Below are 23,153 nucleotides of genomic sequence, written 5' to 3'. Positions count from 1 at the left end.
TTGTTACCTTAGAAGATGAATAAAAGCGGGTATGATAAAAGTGTATAAGAGTAGAGAAGTGTCTGTCAGGCATGTCTGTTCTCCCTGTCTCATAACACAAGAAGGAGAGACTTTCAATTAAATGAAATGTTGTCAAATTCAAAACTTTTTCATGCAACACAGCACTTAGACTGAAGAACCCATTGCCACAGGAAGTTATTGCCAATATGGCAATTCCTGTGTTCCTATAATATGCTGTTAACCAATCTAAACTTCTATCTAAAGATACGGTGAAAATACCACAGGCTTTGTTTTCCGATCTTTGTGTGTTGAGATAGTGAATAGAATTGTGCTTCATTCATTTAATCACACCCTTTGGGAATATTTATGTAGCTACATAAGTGATGTAGTAGTTTACTGTAGTAAAAGTCAGTTTGAAAACTGTATTAGTAATTACCAGTAGCTTAATTTTTATTTTAATTTATGTTAGAAAACTGATTTTGTACTATGGGGAAACTGCATAATGCACTTGCATCCTGGACTCAATGATCCAGTAGTTCCTTTCTATCTCTTGATATTGTGAAGTTAAGATCAATAGCCTGCTTTTACATGGCAGGTTATCTGTACCTTAATGAAACATATGGAATTAACTGCCAAAGTTTAATTAGAATAATCAAAATTGAAGATGTCTTGCTGGTTAATAGCGCCTATAATATTCCAAAGACTTTTGATTCCTGGAGATTTTTTTTTTAATTACTGATGGGTTGCTTTCATTTCAACATGTTATTTTAAAGAACCAAATCTCTTTACTCCACTCATTTGGTGGAAGTGTTGTTTGGTTTGTTTTGTTTTGTTACCAACAGTGCGATACATGCCTATAAAGCACGTAAAGTCTTTGCCTGTGGTCTGAAGGCAGAGTAAGAATAGATTCTGAATTACATTTTGGTACTTTGGATTCCAACTCACCTAGTGTTTTATACTAACCTTCTACTTTGCAAGTAAACCTTCACTCTAGTGCAGATATTCTTTGGATCCCATGTACAGCACAATTGGAATACACTAAGTAGCACTAAAATAATCCAGCCATCTGCTTTACTACTAAAAGTAGTAAATTACTTGTAGTGAATTTCAGCTCAGGGGGCCAGCTTCCCTCCTTCTCTCTGGATACAGAACAGTGTAGATTATACTCTTTTTCCCTTTGTTCTCACAAGGTCACAGAGTTGGCAACAGATACCACTGCTCCGCTTGCCTGGGTGCTCTCTGAGCTGCAGCTTTATTTTATCTCAGGCTCAAAAGGAGCCCCATGGAGGGCTGTTCCTGAGAGAGATACAGAATTGGATCATCTGGCCAAAATGATTCTGTAGCTTCCCAGGCACTGTCCTTTTATGTGGCCTACACTGGCTGGCCCACTCTGCAGAAGAGTAGAGATTATGGGTATTTTGCACTACTCTGCCTCTGCTTCTGGCTAACTATTTGGCATGAGGTTCCCACATGCTGGAGTCTGCTGAATGTCAGAGCCCAGGAAGTGAATTTGGGTATATTGTTGATTCTTGACATGAACATAATTAACTTGCTAAAGAAATGCTGGATTCTTTCAATTTGCAATTTTTAAAATTGCATCCATACATCTGAGTATAATAATGACTTTTATCCCATGCAGGAAGAAAAAAAAGTGGTTTATTAATACCACTTGAACCCTAGTGCACAATTACAGCTGGACAAATAATATATTAATGAACACAATCACTATGTTAGAGAAGATACGGATTGTTTTAGTTTCAAGAGCTGATGAATAAGCAGGGATGTGATATTGGTATGTGAAATTAAAGAATGCTATACAGAAGACAGGGTAAATAGAAGCACTCACACCTTTTCTTAAATTCCAAAAAACGGGGGACAGTCAGTGAAACTGGCAACATTTAAAACTGGTAATTGGAAATATTTGTATACAAAGCATAATTAAACTGTGAAACTTATTTCCATAGGTATCACAGAGGCAGGGAGTTTAGCAAAATTAAAAAAGGGCTATCCATTCTACTTATGAGAACATAATAATACTAGATGGGATTAAAAAAAACAAAAACAAAGGCATAAACACACTTCTTTCAACATGCAAACTAGCCACTAACTGGAGAAGGAAGACGCTTCCCCTATGGTATTATTAGCTATACCCTGTCACGATAGGGTTTCTTGCAAGAGAATCTCGTACTAACTTCTGTTGGCGACAGGATCCTGACCTTAGAAGGACCAGTGTTCTGGCCGAATTCCTACATCTGATTCCTAATTTGGTCTGTTTATATAGTTATACTGTTATCTCTGGAAGCCACAGATATTTTTCCATACTCGCTTTTAATAGAAGCCAAAACAGCTGAAAAAGCAAATTCTGTTTCTATTACCTCTCATCAACCCACTTTCATTTATCTCAGAGAAAATAACATTAACAGTCATATTAGGTTCACTGTTTGCATCAAATGTTATAGTTTGTTTTTTATGTCAATACCGAATGTTCATTAGAATGTAAACATCTGGGCATTTAAAGGCTATTAAAATCTACAGAGTAATATTAAAATACTTAACTGTGTATATAAAAGCTTAATTAAGCTAATATATTGATAATAGGTTTGTGTTCATACATACTTATGTTACCCACAAACAAAATCTTTTTTAAAAGCATATTTCCACGTTTGTTGTAGTTGGGATGGGTAATAATTTTAGCATCACTTCAAGTTGGGTATGTTTCACATAAGTTTCAGTAGGTCCTTGATTCTGTACTTTGCCATTCAAAATTGTAGGATGCTATTCACATTGTGTATGAGACACTTCTTTGGTTCAGTGTGGATGGTTTTATACCATTAAGTTGCTTTCTAAGTTTCAGATCAGTTTGAATCAGAATGGCAAAGGCAAAACTTAAAAAAAAAAATCAGGCAACTTTTATTGAAGTCTATGGACTGTGCACAATTTGTAAGTGATCACTAAAATGTATGGGATTGTTGTCAACCTAGACGACCTACCATGTGAACAATTATCAAAATTTCATTATGAAATTCAAATGGAATAATGAATATTACTTAAAGAATCACTGTCAAACTACAGATGGCATAAAGCTTTTCTTTGAATTTTGGAACAAGGGCCATGAATCAAAATATATTTCTCTCAAAATCTGGGTATTTTCTTTTTTAGACGCTGAAAACAAAGTCGTGGAGTTTCACATAATATGAGGTTTCTGTTGCAAAAGGTTGGCACATCTTAAGTGTCATATTCTCAACACACATCACAACACCTGTAATTCTTTTACCAGGCAGTGAATTCAAGCAGAATAGACTCTTAACTGAAAACATTTGGGTTAATTTCCCTTAATTAAGTCTTGAGGGAAATGAGGTGATTCTTTGTTTGTATGTTTGTTTTTCTTTTTATCTTATTTTTAAACATCACAGCTGACTAACTTGTTCCCTTAGAAATGTCCCTTCTCCCTTTTTATTTCTCTAACTCACTGCCACCTTATTGCAGCAGAGGAAGGATGCAATCTGTTAATGCTGTTTAGTTTATTGGCTAAAATGGGGTGTCTTAGGAGCTGAAAGTTTCTATTCCGGACCACATCCATCCTCTCAAGCAAACAGCAGTCTGTGCATTGACCAATTTACATCAGTGGGAGGTACATTTTAGTGTGGACACTTACAGAGTTAGGTTGATATAAGGCAACTTAGATTGATCTAACTTAATCCTTCTGAAAGAGAAATCACATGCTCTTCCTTTAACTGGTGGGTTTGAGGATAAAGATTAAATGAAACATTACTTTGCATTTTTCATTCAACCCAAATCTCAAAATACTTTATGCATTTAAATCAGTAATACTCTGACTGCAGCTCACAAGCTGCAGGTGGCTCTTTAAGTGTGTCTTGCAACTCTTTGCAGCACACAATATTAAACAACTGTGATTTAATTATTAACCACTGAGGATGCTTTTACTATGTTGTTAACCAATTAAGTTATCAACTTGCACTGTTATTAATTTACTTGCTGTGAGAATAATATATTACAAAAACTAAATATTTCCCCATTATACTTTTTAAATATGAATAGTACTAGAGTAAATGAAACAATGAATTCACATTACTATGGGTCTTTTGTGTAATGTTGATCACTAATTTGGTTCCTGAACCACTAAGGTCTGAGATCACTGAGTTAAATAGTCTTGTAGGACTTGGAAAAGATTTATGTAGCTCGATTAACTAGATATTTTAAATATATGATCTTCTTGATTGATCTGTGTGAATGGAATTGTTACTTTTTTAAAAAACTGGTTATAGAAGCATATTTATTAATAAAAAATATCTTGTACAACAGTTGCCTGTTTATAATCTGTCTTTGGGTGTCTTGATTTGATATACATGTGTGGAAAAAGAGAAATGATAGACTGTTTAAATAGGCCATAAAAGCACCATTATGGAAGCACAGACCTCAGACTAAGTTGCACTGTGTACAATATGAATTAAATAGTTGACAGCTGTATTTCCAGTGACTTGAATCTGTCTTTGTTCTTCATTTCTAGTCTGGCATGGAGAACTGAAATTGCCCGTGCTTTTCAAAACCTGCGAAGCCAGAGAGACCAGTGAATATTTCCTTATAGATATATTTTAAGTTTCTTGTCCCTTATTGTCTAAAAAGATACATGGTTAGTGATAAGCCAGCAAGTCTGTTCTTAGTAACCTTGAGAATATGTGAGTTCATTGTAAATGTGTCACCTACCAACTTACTGAGTCACATTATGAGCCACTATATTTTGACATGAATTCTAGAAGGTTTACCTTCAGACATCAAGCTATTCTCCTGTTGTCATTTTTTGACAAAGTAACATTACTCATAAAATTTCTGTTGGGGGCAAAACTTCTGTGAATGGAGAAAACATGTGACAAGTATTTCAGATGTAACAGGGGACTCAAAATATCTAACCTTCCCACATATTAAAGTGTGCAAAATGGTGACAATTTTTCATATTATGTAGTTTTCCACTATTCTGAGTGACTCTGCATTCAAATTGTTTGCACTAAGTTATATTAAATCTTTCACATTTTCAATGAAAAATAGTTTGAATTTTAAAGCCATTTCTTCCTGAAAGTGGTGGTCCTCTTGTGCTCCGAAATGGGTTGGTTTTGTCCACCTTACAAGTGATAAAAATGACATTATGTAGCAATGGTTTTGGTGAAATAGTTTATAACAAAAGCCTCAAATAATATTAAGCATTTGAAGTCAATAGAACTGCTTATGTGCATAATATTAATCACCTGCCCAAGTGTTTACAGATTTGAGGCCAAAATGTGGGAGAGGAAGGAACGGCTCAGATTTTGAGGAGCTTTATCTTTTGTTTTGTATGTTTCACAACTTTTTCTCTGCTACACACCATCTGCTTCTGAGCCTTGCCGTGCCCTTACAAATCTGTCCGTCATATACAATTGGTTATGAAGGCATGATACATATCATAACTATGAGAAGATAAGATGATCTGTTAATTTTATTTTAAATATTTTGACCAATTGTTATTGTTTCTTATCTTCCTAGGAACTAACTTCACCCTTGCAGAACTAGGAATCTGTGAGCCCTCTCCCCATCGAAGTGGCTACTGCTCAGACATAGGAATACTTCATCAAGGCTATTCCTTGAGCACCGGGTCTGATGCTGACTCAGACACAGAGGGAAGAATGTCTCCAGAGCATGCTATAAGGCTGTGGGGGAGAGGGATAAAATCCAGGCGCAGTTCCGGTCTGTCAAGTCGTGAAAACTCAGCACTTACACTGACTGACTCTGACAATGAAAATAAGTCAGATGAGGAAAACGGTAGGCCTCTTTCTTGAATATATGTTTTAATATATATCTATAAGAACATCTGGTGATATTTTTTGCATATAAATGAGTCACTTACATTTCGTTACTTTTTCTTGTCCACTTGCCTTAAAAAAAAGTAAATTAAAAAAATTAATTTACCAGAAATGACAGGAGAAATTATTATATAATGTACTGGTAGTATATGTTTTAAATAACACTTTAATGAATGGTGCTTTTATTCTCCAATAAACTGCATAGCAAAGAATGTGATCTTAAAAAACCATGACCTATATGTAGAAATATTCTGCTTGTTTGTAGGTATTTGCAGGGCTTTTTTAATGGCAGCCTGGGTTTTCTCTTAAAGATGTTCTCAGAATACCAGCTTATTTTATACTTTAGTTTACAGACAGCAATGCTTCGTGTCTATTACTGAAGAGGAAACTTGGAGCAGATTTTGGAATTTAATAATGACAAGTATGATGAAACTTGTCAGAAAAAAAAATCATATATTTGATTTTACCCACAGTGTGAAATAAGGTTAACAGTTTTCAAATTATTAAAACCATATTAAGTCACAGACCGTAGGACTCTTGGTCAGGCGTTCTCATGAAATTTTGAAAGCTTTATCTGAATCTAAGGTTTCTAATAATGTAATGGTAAGTACATGCAAGGTTTTATAATGCAAATGTATGTATCAGAGTGACTCAAAAAGATATGTATATGTCTGTTTAGTATAGATTCTTAGCTGTTTAATTAAAAAAAAAAGGTAAATTACTTAACGCACAACCGTGTAGGACAAAACATGCAGGCAATGATTTGTTGTAAATAAAAACTACATTAAGCTGACTCCACTTGAAATGTTTACAAATTAGTTAAATTCATATAAAACAACTTAAAACTAATTTCTCAGCAACATTCTGTGCTTACTTTAGAAAAATGCCTAGTTAGTGAAGATGACTTGCTATGGATAGCAATGCAGTGCCTGCCTTCAGTAATTCTCCACACTAAAATGTAAATAATGCAAGAGTGTATAGGCCAAAGTTATTCTGAAAAACCACAAAAACAATCAAGTTTAATTCTGAAATAAGCCATTTTGGGGAGATAAAGAATAGTGTTCCACTGTGGCATCAATAGAAACATTCAAGGCAACTGCTTGATGTCAGCTACTGCAATCGACTCCCTACTATGTTATCTGGGGATTTTAAATTATGGTGTATTGGCACATTCAGCACCTTCAGGTGTTTATCTGAAAAGGACTTTTATTTTATTTTAAGCTTTCTTCTAGGCAAAGCGGATATTCAGTCCCCACTCCCGCTCGTGCCAGTTTCAGCAGTACCAGTATGTTAGGATTTGAAATGCAAGCAGTTAAATGTTAAAGAAGATGAACAAAAAAAATGAAACTTTTCAGAATGTTAGAAATATGTGACCAAGTTAGACTTAAAGAGCCAAATTTAGCCTTCAGTAGATACAAGCAGCTCTCACTGATTTCAGGAGAAACAGTAGGCATGCGTTTGAGACAAGAAGTTAGCCCATAATCTTTGTATTTCGATGAATATTGTGGCATGCATTTCTTCATCAAAGTATATGGGGTGTGTATGTTTAATAATAATGGCAGATACTAAGAAAGCAAACAACCAGTGTTAAAAATGTATATATGTAAGTATACACTGACTCAGTCTACTATTTGATAAACTTATGTGCTTTGTACTCTCATGCATACAATACATTCACTTAATGGCCTGACCCAGAATCCATTGAAGACCACAAAAAAACTCCCATTGACTTCAGTAGGCTTTGGATAAATCCCAATAATTGTTTCAAATGAATGAACTGACTAAGGAAGTTCTTTCCATTACTATTCAAGCTCAAAGATTGGGTTTGAGTCTACCCCTGCTGAGGTCAATGGCAGTTTTAATATTGACCATGGTGGACATGGTGACCAAGATACTGGGTTTTGCTTGTGAACACTTTTCACCCTGAGAGTTACCTCTATCTAATCTAATCTATAAAATGCATTTCCAAAAGGTAGTTTTTCAAACTGTTGTTTACCAAAACAGGAAGGACACTGTAAAATGATGTGCAAGACTAAGTATATCAGATTCACTTTTGAATGCACAGTATTAGCATTGTATTTAGTAAAGCTTGTGATGCTAAATGTTTCCATGTGGTTAGCTGTAAAATATTCACACAGATGTGAAATGTCTATTATACAAGCAGAGGTGTTAACTTCAGAAAACTTCATAGTCTCCCTCTCTGACAAATCCTATTTAGCTCAAAAAATCAGTTCTTTTTCACATCACTGATTTTTATGAAGTTTGGGAATGTATTGTCATATAGATTGACAGGTGCCCCACTAGGGTTCAGCACCACTGCCTGGACACTTACAAAGCCATCATTAATTTCTTTCACTTGTGTCCAGCAGTGGTTTTCTACATAATAAACACTGTGTCCTTCAGAACCAAATCAATAACCTGTTAGATATGCTTCTCCTGAAGAGGAAGTAACAAGAATCTACATGTCAAGAGAAGTGCATTCTCCAGTACAGTTTCAGGAGTTATAGGCATAAAACAAGACATTTCTTGGTATGGAATTTTATACTTTGCCCATAATGCATTAGTTGAACTCACAATGCATAGATTTCATTGAGTTTATTTAAAGCACTGCATGCCCTTTTTCTTGACGTGGTTCAGCTGCTTTATTGCAATACATTATTACAGCTCTAAAAGGTGACTTTTTTTGATACTGAGATGTTAATCACAAATTCTATCATTCCACTTCAAAATAATAAACTGTCAATTTTCTTTTAATATTAAATCAATGTTGGTACTTCTCAGTACATTTCCAAGTAGTACAGAGGTAGCTTAATTGCTATAAATCACACTAATATTACAATTTTCAACACTTCTGCTAATTCAAACCCATTTACAAGGTTTAGGACAATTTTTTTGCTTTTGTGATTGACTGTTATCTTAAATTAGAATTGTGTGAGCCTCAAATTAACAGGTTTGAAATGCATATTGATAAATTGAAATAATTTAATGTCAATTCATTTAAATTTGCTCATTTACTTGGGCAGAAACTCTTTCCTGACAAAACAGGATATTGAAGATCCAGTTGGAAAAACAACACTTTTTTTTTATTTTTACAGTGCTGGCACTTTTTTTCAATACATTATCCTAGAATTTAGCATCACGTCTTGAAATGTAACTTTTTTTATAATGCTGTCTGTAATTGGTGTGATCCCTTGTAAGAGAGGCATCCAACTAGAATGTGAATATGTAAGGGCAAACAATACTCTTGTGACCATGAGCAACTGAATTCAGAGCTTCTGGTTACATAAGTCATTACAGGTGTTCATCCAAAAAATGTACAGCAGACATTTATAAGCAAATTTGATTTATCTCGCACCTGGTGTACCTTATGCTAGGTAGGCAAAAACAGTCAGTTTTTGGGACCCACAGGTTGTGGGGTATACACTCAAATTTATCAGCGTTCCAAAACTTTCTGTTCTCTTGCTGCTCTGCTAGTTGCGTCTCATCTACAGGGGGCACTATTAAGTGGCAATAACAGTATCTCACACAATCATGGGTGGTTACTGATGGCAAATGGTGATTTATAATAGTAACCCTTGTAAAAAAGAGTTTACCATGGAGGGTGGGTGTTAATACAGGGATTTTGTTAATTGTGAGAGGTGGGTTTGAAGTGATGCTGTCTCCCCAAGAATAACGTTGGAGATGCTCAAATCCCAACCTATACCCACATGAATTTGGTTAGGGCCAGGTTCTGCCACTCTTACTGATGCTTAGTCACAAATTACTCACTAATATACAATTTAATATGAGTAAAAGGGTAGAACCTGCCCCTTACAATATATGGGTCAGATTGTCAGCTGGTATAATCAGTGTCACTCAATTAACATCTTCTTCAGTGGTGCTACTTTATACCATCTGAAGAGCAGGCTAATTTAACCCTACAATAGTTACAGAATTAGGCCTATACTCATGAAAGACATGAGTGTGAGCTGCATATTTGTGCCCTTACATTCTATGTTGTGAAAACATAAGACTGACTTTAAAAGTAGGTTGGCTTGTAATGGAAACTAATGTAAAGCCATTTAAACTAAAAGGATCACTGTCATTTGCTTGGTATATAAATATGGCAAATCGATGAATAAATCCTAAATTAACTTTTAATTACCTTCCCCATCCCCTCCAAAAGCCATTCTAATTATGTAAAAAGCAACAGCGTCCTGTGGCACCTTTAAGACTCACAGACGTATTGAAGCATAAGCTTTCATGAGTGAATACCCACTTCGTCAGATGCATGTCTAATTATGTTTTTTTTTTTTAAAAAAGACAGATGACATTGTGAGGTTGTGATCAGTTGGAGGGTATAAGACTTCACTGGGCTAAAACACTGATTTGCCATGAATTGCATTTGTGGGTGTTGCAACTTATTGATCCTGCTTTGCAACTGTCCAGTGTGGCCCTTATGCCAGACAGGCATTGTTGTAGTAGAGCAGTGTGCTTACCAGCTCTTTTATACCCAGGGCTGCAAGAGAAGATGGGGTGAAATTTGCTACCTTCAGTCTATGCTCCATGAACATTTTCCAACACAGGGGGAATCTTCAGCTAGCTCGTTATAGCAGTTTTATGACCCATTTGCATCACCAAAGCAATGTAAATTGTATTCTATTCAGATTCTTAGAGTGCCCAACTCTATGGTATTTAAAGGCTGGGCTCTGACCCACAATCACTGATTGTGTTATGGAATGTTTTATTGATCAGCTAATGAGGAGATTAGAAGTAGGGAGCAATATGTTTGAGAACATGGAATGACTCAAGATTCAGTGTTTTAGGATAAAATAAAGCCAGTGAATTAAGCGCTTCAACAAAATTATACTAAACAAAATGGATGATGAAAAAGGAATGAACTAACCTATCAAGATCTTTCCTGCTAAGCTGTATTTTGAACCAAGTAACGTTTTGTAAGCACTTTGTCTATGTATCAAGAAGATAGTTATTAAAAGAAAGATCAGCTGGCACTATGAAAGCAAGTCACTGTTGTATTTTGGGATGGAGTCAGAAAAACCATGTCAATGGTATGGACTAGGAGTGCAATGCAGCGTACACTTGGGACCAGTCAGCAATCTCTCACCCTGGGATTCATAAAATTACTAATCTTGATGTCATGAAGGCAACTAAACAATACCCGATTTACAGTGATTAAAGGGAAGAGTTAAACAGACCTGAGTGTCAATGGCATATCAAAGAAAACACAGGCCATAGTAATGAAAAATAGAAACAGGAGACAGCATGTAGACTCAAGATACCCACCAGTAATGCACCACTGCAAACACTGAAAGGAACAATTGTAGTGCAGCTGTACCCAGAAGCAAATTTTTTAGATTGGTATGAATTTAAACCAGGCTAAATGCTAACATCTTAAGGAGAATAACCAGCTATAGCATAAAAGAAGATAGCTGGATGATACTTCATATTTTACTGGTGGCTTATTTTTTCTTCCAAGGGTATTATGATGATGCATGTATGTCAGCAATCATTGAGTTAGGTTGACCACATTTGGTTTTGGCTGCCACTTTCCTATATCAGCACCTTCATTGCACGTACCTGATACTATCATTGGGAACAGCAGGACATAACATAAAATGATATTTTTTTCATTATTATGTTGTTTTAAATGTATTTAAGACTTCTACTGTAATGTAACTAATATCAAATATTTCAATTGTTTTAAAGTAACTTCTTTTTCTCAGCTTTATATGTCAGAAAGTAAATAAAATCAGTTTTGTAGGCAGAGGAGACCTTTCACGACTCAAGTTATATTATTAAGGTAAAGAGTCAGACTACCAAAGTGACAGATAAAATTGTATCTAAGTTGTAGTGGCCCTCAATTATATAGAAGAACAAAAAGCAGGGGAAATAAACCTATATCAAATTTCCGTAGAGCAAGGAAATATTTCAGCGTTTTATGGTGTTAATCTGTGTCTAAATGTTAAATGCATCTGCTGTGAGATACATGATTTAAAATAATTACTGTATAGATAAATAAGGACTTGCAGAGAATGACTCTGAAAATCAACAGAAACAACAAGGAGTACTTGAGGCACCTTAGAGACTAAAAAATTAATTTGGACATAAGCTTCCATGTGCTAAAACCCATTTCATCAGGTGCATGGAGTGGAAAATACAGTAGGAAGACATATATAACAGTATATGAAAAGATGGGAGTTGCCTTACCAAGTGGGAGGTCAAGACAATTGAATTAATGTGGGGTATTTATTATCAACGGTATGAAAAATCACTTTTGTAGTGGTAATCAGGGTGACTCATTTCAAAAAGTTGACTAGAAGGTGTGAGTAACAGTAGGGGGAAATTGGGGAAATTAAAAATCAAAGGCTATAATTAAATTAAAGGCCAGATTGTGGCTTTAAGTCACAGGCTAGATTTTATGGGGCATGAGTTGAGAGGCTGCAGTCATAGTTCTGAAGTGTCGCATAGAACTCTTGCCAGTGTACCTAGATCTCACACAAGCGAGTGACAGCTTTGCCACCCATTTAGAGTGCAATATGGGATATGAGCCCTTAGCCCTGACCTCTTCCAACCCTTCTGGAGATTGTACTCCCTATTTCTGATGGAAAATGGCTTCTGCACAGGATCACACGCACACAGTACATCCTTGTGGGACCAACCATTAACTGGTTGGGAGAATCCCAAAGGGTGAACAATTTTCAGGAGCAACATCCATCAGCACTAAACATGTCAATCCCTGTGGGATGTAGGACTGCATCAGCCCTGTTGACCTACATATTTTTTTTGTCTTCCCCTTCCCTTCTTATTTTTTTAATGGTTTAAAAGTTTGAATTTTTCTTTTTCTTTCTTGGAAACAATAAGTTTACATCACTTATTGTAACATCACTATCGAAGCCTAGCAAAATGGAAGACAGATTTGGTAACAAAAATCATATTTTTGTTTTGTATTGCAGAGGGTTTATTGCACAAGAGCATAAGAGGACAATAATTTTTAAAAATCGCTTGTGTCCTTTTAAAATTATTTTAAAGCGCATGGTATTAAATGCCACAGTTAAGCTTGTAATGCCACTATGATGTATATTTTAAATCTGAAAAGAAATGCACTCACATAAGGTAACCTAAGTTGGTGTTGACCTTGTTTTTTGTTGCTGTCTCAGTCAAAAATGGAATGAACACCATAATTTGGCATTTCACCAAGATACCATGGAATCAGAGACTTGTGTTTATGCTCAAAAACAAAAGATAAAATGTTACCACATGGGGAAAATGTAGAGAGAACAGGTCAAGATTTAGGGCTCTACAACTGAGATGTTTTACTTATTTTCACTGTCTTGATCTTGGGCATGTTGCTCTCAATATTGTTTTTCCTTGGATTTTTGTTTAACTTTATATTTCTGATTTCATAAGTTGCACATAGGTTATGAAGAAAGTTTGGCTTCTACTCTATAAAAATGATTTTTGAGATTCCATGTTTGTGTCTGAATGGTTTGCCCAGTTCACAGAGATTTTCTCTTAACTGGTATCCCCGAAAACTTTGAGACCTGAAAGCCAAGCAGAGTTCTCTTGGTGCTCATCGATAGTAAAGATTCTGCAAGTGGAACTTAGTTAACAATTCTGTATTTGATATACTTGTGTTAATAGGACCACTGCAGACAGGGGTGCTTGAACAATTGGTAAAGTGGAGGTGCTGAGAGCCATTAAACCAAACTGTATATACTGAAAACCACTTCAAGACAAGGGGTTCGGCAGCACTCCCAGCACCCCTAATTCCAGCATGTATGACTGTAGATACTGGGGAGTGAACTGGAGTCTTAAGTACTAACAAAAGGAAAAAGTATGGGCTGATGGGGGATACTTAGTAAAGTGAGCAGATCTAAATGGTGATATACGAAGGGAGCAGATCTCTGAAATAAGAATGTACAATTTTTACATATGCACTTTTCTCTTCATAGGCTCATTTTAAAGAGGATGAACTAGCTGTAAGATAACATACACTTTACATCCAGGAGCAACAAGAAAACTGTAGATTTAATGTAAGATTTGAAGTATAATATTGATTTTAACAGGTGAGAAGAGTGTAAAACAACCCAAACAAACTAAAAGTGTCCAACTGACCTTCAGGGCAATCACATATCACAAGGCGGAGAGCCTGCAGAGCTGTGCCCAGATCTTTCCATTTAGTAGTACAGCTTATCTTGATTCCTTTCCCCACACAGAAGCAAGGATGTTGCTGGAGAGCAATGGGAAGAGGTGCCCCAGAACTAGATTTTCTTAGGTCTGCCAGAGGCTCAAGGCCATCCCAGAGAGAAGATCTGGCTCAGAGTGATTAGCGCATATTCACAAAATGGAGGCCCATACATAACACACAGAAGAGGATTTTTAAAAAGCTAATACAAGAAGTGCTGATGTGAATGGGCATGGAAATACTTTTATCTGTACTTTAGGAAAGCTTGTGAAGTACTTGAATGACAAATTTAAAAGGTCATCAAGAATGGTATCAAAGCTCAGCTGCTTAAGTGGATCCAATTTTGATGTGATCTCAAAACCCAAGGGCGCTTCTGAGAGGATGCAGTTTGGGAATGAGGGAATTGACTAGCAGAGGTGACTTAAGGACTTGCCTGAACAAAATTGTAGATGATCAGTGTTAAGTGGCTTATGCAACTGAATGCAGAGAAGGCAAGATAATGAAGTTGGGCACAAAAAATGAAGCAATATATATATATCAGTAGTGGTCATAAGCTTTAAAACACTGAGCAAGAGAAGGATATGAAGTACTGGTTGATAAAATGTAAGACAGTTTTAAAAGATACCCAATAACCCTTCGGTGCACACCAATGCTAAACAAATACAAGTGGTGGTAAATATTCAAGCATGTCAAAGGAGCTAGGTTGATGAATCTGGAATACAGTGCTTAGTTATACATAGAAAATAAATGTTATGCATGGTGCAGTTGCAACACCTACATTTATGTTCAGGCCTGTGCTAAACTAGTGGGGGGAGGGGTTCGAACTAAGAAAGACAACTTCAGCTATGCTATTTGGTAGTTGAAGTCGAAGTATCTTAGTTTGACTTACCTAGCCATCCTGACGGCGGCAAGTCGACTGCTGTAGCGTCCCCATCGACTGCGCTTACTCCTCCTGTTGAGGTGGACTTCAGGCGTCAATTAGTGGATCGATTTATCATGTCCAGACAAGACACGAAAAATCTATCCCTGATACATCGAACGCTACCCGCCGATCCGGTGTAGACGTACAATAATAACCCATGCAATTCAGTTGCTTATAACTAGAACACAAATTATTCTGCAGATGTGCAATTTCCTGTAGAATTCACTCCCTGACACAGAATTGTGCTCCAGAATCGGAGCTTTCATTTAAAAAAAAATGGATACTAGACATTTTGATTGCAAAGGAAACCTTGAAGATGTGAACTATAGTAGAATCCTCAGAGTTAAACACACCTCGGGAATAGATATTATTGGTATCTCTGAATAATATATTTTGGTTGTTTCAAAAGTTTACAACTGAACATTTACTTAATACAGCTTTGAAACTTTACTATGCAGAAGAAAAAATGCAAAAGAAGAATACTGTTTTTAACCATCTTAATTTAAAAGAAGCAAGCACAGGAACAGTTTCCTCATCTTGTCAACTTTTTTTAAACTTTTCCTTTATATTTTGTACTAAATTACATTTAAAACAGTACTGCACTGTATTTGCTTTCCCCCCCCTCTGTTACTGCCTGATTGTGTACTTCCCGTTCCAAATGATGCATGTGGTTGACTGCTTAGTTTGCAGTTCTGAGGTAAAATGATGTAAGTGTCATCTGGCATCTCCTGGGAGTCTGACACAATAGCTGTGACAACTGTGGGATGCTCCATTCATTTCATAAGTATTCTACAGTATGGCATTTTCCCAAGATGCCATGGAATTCCTTATTTTGCTGTTGTCAGGATCGCCCCGTTTTTTTCTATTTTATTGTAACAGGACCTGCCTGCAGCCACTTCTTGCTCTGCAATTTTTTCCCACAAGAGGAAGCCTTACCTGTGTTTTTGCATGGTGCAAGAAAGCGGGAATAAAGGATATTTCATGTATTTATACCTGCTCCTGTATTTTTCACCTCATACGTCTGATGAAGTTGGTTCTAGCCCACAAAAGCTTATGCTCAAATACATTTGTTAGTCTCTAAGGTGCCACAAGGACTCCTTGTGTTTTTTTGCCAATAAATTTAAGGTTGTCATGGAATTTAAAGGGTCCTGCTACAGAATTTAGGAGTTGTTACCATGAAATTTGTTCACTTTGGGTACTTCTACCTGGCCATAAAAGAAGCATGGCACAGCTGTGGCTGATCCGAGTCGGCTGATTCAGCCTTGAACTGTGGGTCTCTAGAATTGCAATGTAGATGTTGGGGCTCAGAGACACTCCCACAGGGGAGAGGAGGATCTGTTAATTGCAGTGTAGACATACCTTTTGTGTCCTGCAATAAAGAAAGTCCTAATTATAAATTCATCGTACATTTAAATGTTTGTGCGCATATTTTCCATGCTTGGCCCTCTCTCTCAGATTTTATTAGTTGTGATTTTTTTTTTGTTCTGGTTCGGGTTTGTAACAAGTAATTCAAAACTGAGTGTTGTGTTTGAATGACCTTTGATGAACCACTGGCTTTGCAATGAATTGGTAAGTTATTAGGAACTTGTAACAAAAGCCATTAGAATGGAACCTCACTAATTATCACTTCCACTAACCCATCAGCCCTATACTTTTTTCATTAAACTTTCTGTTTGACCCCACTTCTTGTCTTAGATTTACTAGCAGAGGGAAGAGGGATGCCATATCATTAACTGTGTGATACAGCATGGCCAGAGGGCAGCATAAGAGTGTTAGCAGGGGGCCTTATTCCCTGCCAAGGGAGGAAGGTTTGCTTTAGATTAACTAGAGCACCTGACTCCAGTTAGAGCACCTGACTCCAGTCATGGGATATAAACCCCTGCTTCAGTCAGACAGGGGGTGGTAGTTGAAGGAGAAAGGTTGGATTGGAGCAGAGTGCAGATTGCAGAAGAGAAGAGTTTGTCCAGAGAGAAATAGAAGGTTTGGAGGAGTGCTGCGGTGGATTGGGAAGCCCAACAGAAACCCTAGGTAAGGGGCACCAGGCTTGTATAGAAGAGAGGCGAGAAGCCCTTCACAAGCTGACGGGTATGAGAGGGAAGTAACCCAGGGGAAGAAACCGCTAGTCAAGTGGTTCACCACAACCCCAGGGCCCCTGGGTTGGGACCTGGAGTAGAGGGCGGGCCCAGGTCCCTCCCTCTCCACTCCCCTCCTCCAAGGACACTAGGGGAGTGATTAAGAACTGGTTCAGAGGCAAGCAATATCGCCCTGAACCTACCCCAGAGAAGAGAAAGCGCGAGACCCAGAGAACAATACCGGCAATTTGCCACAACTGGATGATAATTTTACAAGATGTTGTAAAATATATTGTACACTATAATGAGGTATTATAAATGAAACTAAACTATGTTTGTCAAAATATTTTCTAAAATTTCGTATTCAAGATGAGCTCATAATTATGCAGTTATGTGAAAGGAGGGGGTTATTGATGATAAAACCACTGTGATATGAGCTATATCTGTGTGTGTGTGTGTGTGTGTGTGTGCGTGTGTGTGTGTGGTGAAAGAGAGTGAGTGAGCGCAATGTAGATTTAGTAAAGTATACTCAGATGATCAGGTAGGTCAACAAAGTAAGCAAGCAACAATACTTCTGCCCAAAGTGTGATTTAATTTGAATAATGCCTTTGTATATTTTTGCACAATAAAAATAAACTTGGTAAATTTGAATGTTAATATTGTTTTAATTCAACTTATCAAGGTTAAACATAGGAGTGTGTGTATGTATGTATATATAAATTAAACCAAAGCAAGCATCTCAAGAATATATTCTGCATTATATTTGTTTCCACTTTCTCTTTACCCAGAAAGTCTGTAATACTTCACCCAAAGTTTCCTCTAATTCTTCTAGGATCAGATTCAGATCTTTGCTCATGTAGAACTGTACTTTCCACTGTCTGCAGTCTTCTTGATTACAAAGATTTAGGTATTTCATTAACTAAAGGATAGTTGGTATATATCTCACACACATTGTGTTCATACACAGTTTATTATTAGTCTTAGAACTCATTTTTATATTCACATTATATAAATATGTAAAATATAAATAAAACTAGGTCTCAGCCTAACATATATGAATGTATACACACACACACAATACTTAGTTTTACATCATGCATGCAATTTCGAAATATTTCACACAATGCATTTTCTTACTTCAGTCTGCTCAATGTCCATTTTTAATTGTCAGTTTGCCTAAGTACATCTGTTTTGATATAATTAAAACTAACGTTCTTTCTGGCTATGTTCAGAAGTAAATCAGAAAATGCATAATTTTAATAAATGTAGCTGCCTGCAAAAATAAGATCCCAAATTCACTGTGGGTTTTAGTTAAAAATCAGTGTTTTAAACATTTTGTATTAATCTATTCAATAAAAGCAGCTTGTGAAAACTCCATGTATTCAATTGCTTTAGCTGAGAAGAAACCTAGCTCAGGAACCATAATTCTGTTTTGACATTTCTGATCCTCTTACAGTCTTGTTTCAAGAAGCTGCAGAATCCGTTGGAAATGCCTCAAGAGGTCTCAACTCCTTGCTGTGAGACCAAACCCAAATGTTTGTTATAGGCAGCTATTTTTCCACCCCCATACCCTCACCCACTGAGTCTCTCAATGCTCAGTTCTCTCACCTATATTATTCAACATCTATAAGAAGCTGTTGGGAGAGATGGTGACACATTATGTGCTGTAGTGACAACATTATGTAAACACCCAGCTCTCTGTATTATTTATGTCAAACGTAAACACACCCGTCTTCCACATTTCTCTTTATCTATCCAAAATTGGCATCTGGACAAAGAACTTCTGACAAAAATGGAAAACTGATAATACATAAGTAATGCTGGAAGGAAGACAGAAACATTTTGAAGAACTTGCTTTTCATATAAAATTCCCCAGCATGGAAGGCACATGCAAGTGGTCTGCATTCTTAGGATCGTTTTAGGACTTGTCAGTACTTCTGGAGACCAAATATATGTGGTGGCAAAAAATGCTCACTACTATTTGTGGTTGGGAGGAGACCTGCCCTCCATATTTTTGAACCTATGTGCAGTGGATCAGCTCATTAGTAACCTTTAAAGCTTGAATGTTGTGTTCCACCAAAATGCTGAAACTTTTGATCAGTGCATGGGGGATGGGCTCATGAGTGCAGAAGACTGAACACTTGAAGAAGCTGGGCCTTGGTTATGGGACTCACTCCAGCCAGATATACTAATGATCAGACCTCCCCACATTGAGAATTAAATGCAGAATTCATTCCTTTGATAAACTAATTTCTTCCCTCCATAAATTCTTCACACACCACACCCACTTAGACAAACAAAACATATGAACGAATTAAGCTATATTTCTCTTATGGATTGGGAATGAAGATAAAATGATTGTATTTTTTTTTCTATTTTTAAGTACATTGGAGGCATTTCAATAAGATAGTATTGAAAGCCATATAAATACCAGAGAATTGAACCAAAAATCATGTAATCAGAGACAGAACTTCGCAATTCATTTTCTTTCCTTCTTTTGATTGGAGGCAACTGAGAAAGTGATCTGACTTTTTAAGAATGCAATGGAGCAATCCTTTTATTTTCTTTAGCTAAGGGTCAAGCCCTACACACTTACTGCATCTTTACTATGATAAACTTCCCATTGAAGTTTCAGAGTGGTAGCTGTGTTAGTCTGTATCAGCAAAAACAATGAGTCTTTGTGGCACCTTAGAGACTAACAAATTTATCTGGGTATAAGCTTTCGTGGGCTAGAACCCACTTCATCAGATGCATGGAGTGAAAAAGACAGTAGCCAGGTATATTTTATACATAGTACATGAAAAGATGGGAGTTGTCTTACCAGGTGTGGGGGTCAGTCTAATGAGACAATTTCATTATTAGTAGACTATCAAGGGAAGAAAAATCACTTTTGTAGTGGTAATGAGGGTGGCCCATTTCAAACAGTTGGCAAGAAGGTTTTTGAGTAACAGTAGGGAGAAATTAGTATGATAAAATTAGGTTTTGTAATGACTCATCCACTCCCAGTCTTTTTCAGGCCTAATTTGATGGTGTCCAGTTTGCAAATTAATTCCAGTTCTGCAGTTTCATGTTGGAGTCTGTTTTTGTGAGAGTTTTTCCTGCGTGAAGGACAACTGTGACTATAGGAATAGACATTTTCCATTTCCTACATTTTCTTATCTTGCTTTTTCAAAATGAAAAACATAATTCCAAGCCAGAGGCCTGTTTGCATGAGTAATATGAGCGGGCTATGCACTAACCAGGGGTGGCTCTACATTTTTTGCCGCCCCAAGCACGGCAATTAGGCAGCCTTCGGTGGCACACCTACAGGAGTTCCACTGGTCACGTGGATTCGGCAGCTTTTCTGTGGGTCATCTGGTCCTGCGCCTCCGGCATACCCACCACCCCGAATTGCCACCGAAGCCGCAGGACCGGCAGACCTCCCACAGGCCTGCCACCAAAGGCTGCCTGACTGCTTCACTCACAGCAACTGGCAGGCCACCCGCTGTGGCTTGCCGCCCCAGGTATACGCTTGTTGGTCTGGTGCCTGGAGCCACCCGGCACTAACATGTCAGTGCCAAAAACCTATAAAAGATCCACTGAATTATGTTTAAATAACCTAAGTTTATCCATAAAGTTTCTAATACTGAAAGCTTTACTCAAGCAGAGCTTCAAGGGATTTGCCAAAAATGTAAATGGGCCTTTTTCAAAAGTGAGAACAGCAATATCAGGCTTAAAGGGGCAGATCTTCTGTGGCTGGCAATTATGAAAACAGTGGTGTTCGCCTTTAATAAAGGGAACCTTTATAGTAAATGTTTTCACATTGCACAATTTTTTTCAAGTAAAATAAATCCTAGGGTCAGATTCTGCCACCCTAATACACGTGACGTACTTGTTGAAACAGTGGCATTGCTTGTGAAGTAAGGTACTGATCAACATGAGGAAGGGCAGCAGAACCTGACCTTTTTAATGATTGTCTGTGTACCCTGTGCTCTCTATTTCTTGTAGTGACTAGGCTGTATGGAGAGGTTTATGAGATTGCTCTAACCAGGGGTTGGCAACCTATAGCACTTGTGCCAAAGGCAGCATGCAAGCTGTTTTTCAGAAGCACTCATACTGCCCGGGTCCTGGTCACTGGTCCGGGGGGCTCTGCATTTTAATTTAATTTTAAATGAAGCTTCTTAAACATTTTAAAAGCCTTATTTACTTTACATACAATAATAGTTTAGTTATATATTATAGACTTATAGAAAGAGACCTTCTAAAAACATTAAAATGTATGACTGGCACATGAAATCTTAAATTAGAGTGAATAAATGAAGACTCGGCACGCCACTTCTGAAAGGTTGCCGACCCCTGCTCAACCTTTGTGTTAAGGATCCTGTCTGCTTTAGCTCAAGCACCTGAAGGCTCATCCTTTTAGATGGAGAGATCCCAGATTCAATCTGAGCTGCTAATATCCCATGTTGGAGCATTTCATTACTTCCACATCTTTAATTCAGTGTAATTCCTGACTTCTTAATTGTCATAAATATCAGATTCTCTACTGTTCCAAAAACAAGAGACAAGAAGGTATAAGGAGGTTGTAACTGTGCCTCAGGGGGTCACAACTGAGGATTCCAAATTCAGGATCAATTGCTGAGAAACAGGGCAGATACACCCCAAGACTGGTGGCTAATCCCCAGTAGGATATACCAAACCAGCAACAAAAGTAAACTTCTGTTTCACCACGCTGGCTAATAAGAAGTCATAAAAGGAATTTCCTTGGGTATCCCAGTCCTTGTATTACTAGCAAAAACCCTGGATTTAAAGGTGAGTGGTTCTTTACAACCGGACTCATGACATAAATGGTTCTTCTGATCCCAAAGGATCAGCCACACACCCAGGTTAATATATAACTTCGATCTTACCCAAAAATCACACTTTACCAATCCTTTATTACCTAAAATCTAAAGATTTATTTCTAAAAAGAAAGGAACATGAAAGTTAATATTGGTTAAAGGAATTAAATACAGTAGTTGCAAACTTCTTGGTTCAGGCTTGTAGTAGTGGTGTAATAAACTGCTGGCTTAAATCAAGTCTCTGGCTGCTTCCAAATCATTGGAAGGACCTCAGTCCGTTTGTTTGTTAGAATGCTCCCATTAGTATAGTCCATAATCCAGAGGTTAGGGCAGGAAAGAGGCTGGAGCAGGATAGAGGCCTTTTATAGTTTCTGCCATGTGGCGGGCATCCCATTTTTCTTACTGTGGAAAATTACAGCAACAAGATAGAGTTTGGAGACACATGGACGAGTCCCATGTCCATGCATTTTGCATAGTTACAGCAGGAAATTCCATTGTGTAGATGGGCGTCTCCCGTGGTCCATTGTCAGTTAAGTTCTTTTCATGGGCCACTCAATTTGAAATAGCCCCTCCAAGATGTGCTGGCTAGCTACCTTGTGGGCGGTACCTCAGGAGCAAACATTTCAAATCCAGGTATAGACAATACTTATAACTTCAAGTACAAAAATGATACATGCATACAGATAGCATAATCATAACCAGCAAATCATAACCTTTTCATAGACACCTGACTTGACAACCTTTGTCCAAGATTTGCTGCAAATATACAACAATGGTTGCAACAATGATCTATATTATCATATTTTAATCAGATAATGTCACAGAGGCATTAGGTATCAATAGGGCACTGCTGACACAGAAGGGAGGGACTTTCTGTGGATGAGATGACACTTGCTAGAATGTGCAGGATGCCCCATAAATCTATCCTTGCTTGGCATCTGTGCCCTGTTGAAAATGAGACACTATCTTGGGAGTAGACATAATGCCATCCAATTACAAAAGCATGACTGTAGCCAAGAGACAGTGTAAGAGCATCCTTAGTTTGCAAGAAGCCTGACATTCAGAAATGTTGAAAGGTCAGCAGTTGGATCCTTCCAACTAACGTCAACTGATTTTTCTCAATGTTGGATTAACATTCAAGGTTGAAAACCTAACTTGCATTTCTTCAGAAGATGGGATGTAGGAACTGGTGAATCAGGAACAAATGATCCACAGGAGACTTTTTATAAATCTACTGCCGTGACTTGAGTGGAACTAGATAAGAAATGGGTTCAGCCGTTTTCCTTAGACTGTTACTACTTA

The 23,153-nt window shown here is 37.3% G+C and overlaps 1 protein-coding gene across 2 annotated transcripts in view; it reads left to right on the top strand.

Annotated features, from left to right (window-relative positions):
* TENM2 (teneurin transmembrane protein 2) overlaps positions 1–23,153 on the top strand; it is an 851,854-nt gene that overhangs the window by 67,952 nt on the left and 760,749 nt on the right. For both annotated transcript variants that reach the window (XM_075068078.1, XM_075068077.1), the window contains exon 2: positions 5,536–5,811. In XM_075068078.1, the coding sequence (XP_074924179.1) occupies positions 5,536–5,811 (276 nt within the window). The remainder of the gene's footprint in view (positions 1–5,535; positions 5,812–23,153) is intronic.

This window comes from Chelonoidis abingdonii, chromosome 7 (assembly GCF_003597395.2).
Source record: "Chelonoidis abingdonii isolate Lonesome George chromosome 7, CheloAbing_2.0, whole genome shotgun sequence".
Lineage (NCBI taxonomy): Eukaryota > Metazoa > Chordata > Testudines > Testudinidae > Chelonoidis > Chelonoidis abingdonii.
Note: the sequence above shows the minus strand (reverse complement) of the source record. Positions and strands in the feature narration are given on the sequence as shown.